At 35.7% G+C, this 7,612-nt stretch overlaps 1 protein-coding gene across 1 annotated transcript; it reads left to right on the forward strand.

Annotated features, from left to right (window-relative positions):
• Positions 1-4,097: 4,097 nt before the first annotated feature.
• LOC135155458 (dentin sialophosphoprotein-like) lies at positions 4,098-5,006 on the forward strand. The gene has a single exon (XM_064104432.1). The coding sequence runs from the start codon at positions 4,098-4,100 to the stop codon at positions 5,004-5,006; it is 909 nt and encodes a 302-aa protein (XP_063960502.1).
• Positions 5,007-7,612: the final 2,606 nt, after the last annotated feature.

Here is a 7,612-nt window from a genome sequence, read left to right on the forward strand (position 1 = left end):
TTCAACCCAATAGCGTTTAAATATTGCAGCGTTTACTAAAAAATACATAAATGATGTTTTACAATGTTAAAATTGCCCCTTAAAAAGTTCCGGCAAAATTACAAAAATTGTCCTACATAAAAAAATGCAAGGCAAGTGGGCTTGAAATTTTCAGGAAGACTGTACAATTGGTTAATAAAACATTTCTCTAAAGAATTTCTCAAAAATTACGTCCAGAAAAAATTTGCAAAAATTTAAACACATCATAACACATTGATGCTGTGGTCAAAAGTCAAAATTATTCACACGTTATTTGTAGAGAATTGTCTTCACTATACGATATCAAAATTTGGAAGAAAACTGACCAGTAAAAACGAAGATACGGTCAAGTCATTGACGTTTGTTGCGGAAATATGTAATTTTCACTAATAACTTAAAATTGACGTAATTACAAAATCTCCAAATGAAATATTGAATATATAAAAGAGTGAGAAAAAATTTGGGGTCAACGGACTCCCTGAAGAGCTACAGTGAATTTTATATAGGCATATTTTAGCCCATTTACGCGCGCGTAATGCAAATTTGAATGGACGCGCATTCCCGTATTATTGGTCGTAAGAGGCTGAATGAGGTATCAAATTAATCAGAAGATAATGAACAATGGAAAGACATGAAAGAAATGATGACTCGAAGATGCATAACGATGGTAGGTGCAAGAACGCGCACGCATACCTGTGCGCGCGCAAATTCTTGACATGCTCAAAATGACCAGAAACGTACCCAAACTTGACCACGGTCGATTTGGGGAAATTTAAAATTTTGACGCGCGCGTACATGCGCGTCGTGACCTTTGCATGACCTCTGATGATATGTCCTGATGACCTGTCACCTGAACTTGATATGATGCAAATATGGATGATTTTTGATGATTAGTTGCGATGATATGATCAATCATTTAATTTTACAAAATGGCGCCTAGATGACGTCATCATGATTTGATAACCTTGAAAAGTTTCCATTCCCATGTCCATAATGATGCCCATACATGACATGAAAATCAAGGAAATTGACATGCCCGATTTTGAGATAGAGGTGGACAAAGATTTGGCAATAAAAATAAATAAAGTAAATTCTGACGAATATAATAGGTGATCTGTCATCTTAATGACAGACCACCTAAAAAGGACCAAAAAAAAAAAAAAAAAAAAAAGGGGGTCCAGCGAGGTTTGAACCACCGAACCCTGGTATACCAGTCAGGTGTGTTATCCAGTCGGCCACAGTGTGTTCGACAAGCACAGAGAGCAAAATAGGAAACATATTGTCAACTTGACATTGAATGTACATTCTTGCAATTCCAAATTGGCATGATGACAAAACTCTACAAATTCTAGTTTTGAGAATAGTACAAGCTTTAAAATGAAACAGTGGAGATATTGTCTAAAGGATACATTCTAAGCTAAAACATATTGAAAATTTGGCGAGAACAGACCAAGATTTACGGAATTAAAATCAATTTAAATGACTGTGGTGACATCATGAAACAGAAAACACTTGTTCTTAGTTCCGACGCCATTTTGATGACGTCACGATGTAATTAAGAGTCAAATGTGGCATGAAATCATATCTCCTATTCATACTCTATTCGAATATGAAAAGAAAAATTGGGGTCAACGGACTCCCTGAAGAGCTACAGTGAATTTTATATAGGCATATTTTAGCCCATTTACGCGCGCGTAATGCAAATTTGAATGGACGCGCATTCCCGTATTATTGGTCGTAAGAGGCTGAATGAGGTATCAAATTAATCAGAAGATAATGAACAATGGAAAGACATGAAAGAAATGATGACTCGAAGATGCATAACGATGGTAGGTGCAAGAACGCGCACGCATACCTGTGCGCGCGCAAATTCTTGACATGCTCAAAATGACCAGAAACGTACCCAAACTTGACCACGGTCGATTTGGGGAAATTTAAAATTTTGACGCGCGCGTACATGCGCGTCGTGACCTTTGCATGACCTCTGATGATATGTCCTGATGACCTGTCACCTGAACTTGATATGATGCAAATATGGATGATTTTTGATGATTAGTTGCGATGATATGATCAATCATTTAATTTTACAAAATGGCGCCTAGATGACGTCATCATGATTTGATAACCTTGAAAAGTTTCCATTCCCATGTCCATAATGATGCCCATACATGACATGAAAATCAAGGAAATTGACATGCCCGATTTTGAGATAGAGGTGGACAAAGATTTGGCAATAAAAATAAATAAAGTAAATTCTGACGAATATAATAGGTGATCTGTCATCTTAATGACAGACCACCTAATAAATAAAAAAGAAAATTCGTACGAAATTAAGAGGTGATCTGTCGATTGACAGATCACCTAATAAAAAAGAAAATTCGTAGAAACACAAGAGGTGATCTGTCAACAGACAGATCACCTAATAACATGATAAAGGGCACTAGATATGTTTGCTTTGAATATTTAAATTTTCACAGAAAATCGCTAGTTGAAAAACGGATCAAATGGCAACTAAAACTTTTTAAGATTAGAATGTTTGATGATGATGATAATATGCTACATTAATGTAGTGCTTAATACAATGTATCTAAGTGCTGCATTCTATTATCTAGTTTTTTCCACATCAGCGACCCTTTACCAAAGATAAAACATGCTTTAACCTCGCTGCTTCTCCAATATTCCCATCTGTAAAACATACTAGTATATATTATAATAGTTAAAGGGGAAGCTCACCCTGAAGAAAAGTTTGGTGTCAAAATACCAGAAAATATAATTGAAGATATTGATGTCAGGTTGGAGGAAAATCCTTCAAAGATTAAGATATTAGAATTTGAAGTTTTTGAATTGTGACGTCATATACAAGCAGCTGCCCCAAATGTTATGTAATATAAATTGCATAATATTGTTTTAATGGGTCACGGTGACTTATTTTTTTCTTTTCCTTTTTTGTAAGGAGAGGGAGTGGAATAACTTGTGTTGATTTACAGAAGGTATAATAAGAACGCATTTTCTTCCATTATTTCAAAAGAAATTTTACTGAATTTTCATTACACGATATATTGGGATGCTGCTCAGAATAAAAATAATTAAAATTCTAATAAAGTCTTTAATCTTTGATGGATATTCCTCAAACATTCATCGATATCTTTTATTTTCTCTGCTATTTTTTAAATAAACTTCTTATCAGGGTAAACTTTCTCTTTAATCATAGTGAATAATATTTCTTAGCACATAACACATGCACTGGAAAAAATAAAATCAAAATAAAATAAAATCAAATCAAATCAGAAATCAAATCTTCAAATAGACACATTGAGATCTTGATTAAACTAATTTTATTAGATTGCAGCATCCCGCAAATTATATAAAATCAAATTATTTCACTTTTTGTGACAAAAACAAATTTATAAACATGCAATCAAGAAAATTTTGCAGAAGGCTTTTGCTAGTCTGCATGCACAGACCTTTAGTTTTTGCAATTCACACATTGCATATTAAAGGCAGAGTCTGTGAGTAGTGTGAGTAGTGAGAGTAGATTAAATAAGTACTGTACATGCCTCTACACATTTAAAGGACAAGTCCACCCCAACAAAAAGCAGATTTGAATAGAAAAAGAAAAATCAAACACGCATAACACTGAACATTTCATCAAAATCGGATGTAAAATTAGAGAGTTATGACAAGTTAAAGTTTCGCTTATTTTTTCACAAAACAGTGATAATGCACAGCGAGGTGAATCGACAATGAGAAAATAAGAATATTTCATAAAATAAACTACAAAAGAAATAGAGAGTGGATGACACCATTGTCTCCTCATTTGCACATTAGCCAGGATGTGCATATAACTGTTTTGCGAAATTAAGCGAAATTTTTTAATGTCAAAACTTTCTTATTTTACATGCGATTTTGATGAAATTTTTAGTGTTATGCTTGTTGGATTTTTCTCTTTTATTCAAATCAACTTTTGTTGGGGTGGACTTGTCCTTTAAGCTGAAGAAGTTGAAAAGACAAGCATCAAGAATACAAACATTGAGAAGTTGGACAAGGATCATGACCAGGAGAGGAACAGTAGTGATGAGATGTGTGAGGAAAGCAACTCAGAGACAGATCTTTGTAGAGCTGAAGAAGTTGAAAAGACAAGCATCAAGAACACAAACATTGAGAAGTTTTCCGAGAATGAGGACGTAGACGATCCAGACTATGTGCCAGAGACCACCGATTCAGAGGATGATGTACCGCAGACCACCAATTCAGAGGATGATGTACCGCAGACTACCAATTCAGAGGATGATGTACCGCAGACCACCAATTCAGAGGATGATGTACCGCAGACCACCAATTCAGAGGATGATGTACCGCAGACTACCAATTCAGAGGATGATGTTCTGCAGACCACCAATTCAGAGGATGATGTACCGCAGACCACCAATTCAGAGGATGATGTACCGCAGACCACCAATTCAGAGGATGATGTACTGCAGACTACCAATTCAGAGGATGATGTACCGCAGACCACCAATTCAGAGGATGATGTACCGCAGACCACCGATTCAGAGGATGATGTACCGCAGACTACCAATTCAGAGGATGATGTACCGCAGACTACCAATTCAGAGGATGATGTACCACAGACTTCCAATTCAGAGGATGATGTACCGCAGACTACCAATTCAGAGGATGATGTTCCGCAGACTACCAATTCACAGGATGATGTACCGCAGACTACCAATTCAGAGGATGATGTACCGCAGACTACCAATTCAGAGGATGATGTACCGCAGACCACCGATTCAGAGGATGATGTACCGCAGACTACCAATTCAGAGGATGATGTACCGCAGACTACCAATTCAGAGGATGATGTACCGCAGACCACCAATTCAGAGGATGATGTACCGCAGACCACCAATTCACAGGATGATGCGCCTGCTGTTTTACCAGGAATGCCAGTTGTGTTCATGACCAAGAGAGGAAAAGAATGGATGTAGGAGAACATGGAGAAAGAAAGAGCATACTTATTTGACACAGAGAGTTCAGAGTCCAGCCTTCACTCCAGAAATGGTATAATTGTTTAAAGTTTAAAATTTGTGTCTGTGCTCGCAGACTAGACTTCTTCAGCCTCCAACTGAAATGACTAAGTTCATACATGTTTACTGTTTCTTATGAATAATAACAAAATGTCTAGTCAAATCAGTATCCAAACCATGTGATGTATACCTCTAAGTTCAATTTCTTGAAAGGTGACCAGGGCTCCGAAACACAAAGGTTTGTGATGAATTGCAATTATGAAAGAACCGCTGTTATTGGTTCCTGGTCAGTATTATAAACAAAGTGCGCATGCCACAATGATCTTGATTGGTCATTGGTATTTAGCGATTGATTGCAAACCTTTGTGTTACGGAACCCAGATTTGTCTGTGAAACATAATTCCAGAGTCACCCGAAATATTCTATTAAATCTCTTGTATTGTTACATTTTGGAATGTCATCCATTAAATTCCCTTTTTACTACATAGAAATAAGAAATACTTTTCATTTTGAGGGTTAATAATGCTAAGCCTCAACAAATACGCTTCAATATACACATATATTTTAAAGAATAATATAAAGGTTTTCTACACATTATCCACTAGTCACATTTTCATTTTTGGGTCAGAAAGAACTTTTTGGAAAAAAAATCATTTGTTTTTAATATATGTATGTGTGTTTGTTACACTTTTGGGTGTTTCTTTTTTTTCTAAAACAAATTGATTCATTGCTTGGATTTTAAAAGATATGTTTTTTTTCAGATTCTTTTGGGTTACCAGTATTCAATATGTGTATCTATAAATACTAATTAAAATTGTAGTACTATCGATTATGTAAATATTACCAACTTAAAGGTAAATGCTAGTTTTGGTAAAGATATCAAAATGAGTTCGTACAGAATCCAATGAAATGACCACCAAAGTGTCTGTTTGTATAAATAAAACATATGTGCCAAAGGATTCTGGAAGAAATTGTGTAATTGCTGAGAAATCAGCAAATAAGCACAGGATTCGGGTAGGGCGTCGTGCCCGACGCTCAAAGCAATAATAATACACTGCCCCACGTGCGCTTATCTGTGTTGGTGATCTTCAGCGTGAACATTTTTCAGCGTAGATTTCAAGATTTCACAAAGTTCGGTTTATGTAACTGTACCAGATCAAGATCCTCGATGATATACTGACAATTAAGCCTTGTTTACAGATTTTCTCATGAAATCAGTGTTTACTGCAACTACTGGAATTTCTCTTTAATTACATTAATTATAACAAATGTTATGTGGACAGGGCTGTTGTGGTAAGCAGTTCTGAAACTGACAATGCTACCCTGTATAAATAAAACTACAAATAAATTAATAAATAAAAAAAATATGTTCTTCATCCTTGTCTTTGATGCTTCTCTTTTGTAATTTTTTTTGTTCACAACTTGAAAAATTATACAAGTGGAATGCCTCTGGCCGTCTCACCTGCATCACGCGATTCAATATAGCAGCAGTGCTGATTTTGAAAACTACTATATAACTCGCACAAGATGATCAGTGATACTTGGTTACTCTTATTTCCACGTTTTATAAACTAGACCAATACACTTATAGAGATATGATGGTAATTCAACAAATACCCCCAACGTGGCCAAAGTTTATTGACCTTACATGACCTTTGGCCTTGATCATGTGACCTGAAACTCACATAGGATGTTCAGTGATACTTGATTACTCTTATGTCCAATTTTCAAGAGTAAGATCCAACAACTTTCCAAGTTATAATGATAATTAAACAGAAACGCTCATTGTGGCCAAAGTCCAAAGTTCATTGACCTTTGACCTTGGTCATGTGACCTAAAATGCGCACAAAATGTTCAGTGATACTTGATTACTCTTATGTCCAAGTTTTATGAACTAGACCAACACACTTTCAAAGTTATGGCGGTAATTCAACAAATACCCGAATTCAGCCAAAGTTCATTGACCCTGAGTGACCTTTGACCTTGGTCATGTGACGTGAAACTCATGCAGGATGTTCAGTAATACTTGATTACTATTATGTCCAAGTTTCATGAATCAGATCCATAAACTTTTAAAGTTATGGCGGTAATTCAACAAATACCCCAATTCGACCAAAGTTCATTGACCCTAAATGACCTTTGACCTTGATCATGTGACCTGAAACTTGCACAGGATGTTCAGTAATACTTGATTACTATTATGTCCAAGTTTCATAAATCAGATCCATAAAGTTTTAAAGTTATGATGGTAATTCAACAGATACACCAAATTCGGCCAAAGTTCATTGACCCTAAATGACCTTTGACCTTGGTCATGTGACGTGAAACTCATGCAGGATGTTCAGTGATACTTGATTAACCTTATGTATAATTTTTATGAACTAGGTCCATATATTTTCTAATTTATGATGACATTTCAAAAACTTAACCTTAGGTTAAGATTTTGATGTTGATTCCCCCAACATGGTCTAAGTTCATTGACCCTAAATGACCATTGACCAAGGTCATGTGACATGAAACTCAGGCAGGATCATGGATGTTCAGTAATACTTGATTAACCTTATGGC

This window comes from Lytechinus pictus, chromosome 9 (genome assembly GCF_037042905.1).
Source record: "Lytechinus pictus isolate F3 Inbred chromosome 9, Lp3.0, whole genome shotgun sequence".
Taxonomy (NCBI): Eukaryota; Metazoa; Echinodermata; class Echinoidea; order Temnopleuroida; family Toxopneustidae; genus Lytechinus; species Lytechinus pictus.

What these genes read in the sequence shown, in the direction of transcription:
- LOC135155458 (XM_064104432.1), top strand. Translation starts at nt 4,098, where the DNA reads ATGTGTGAGGAAAGCAACTCAGAGACAGATCTTTGTAGAGCTGAAGAA.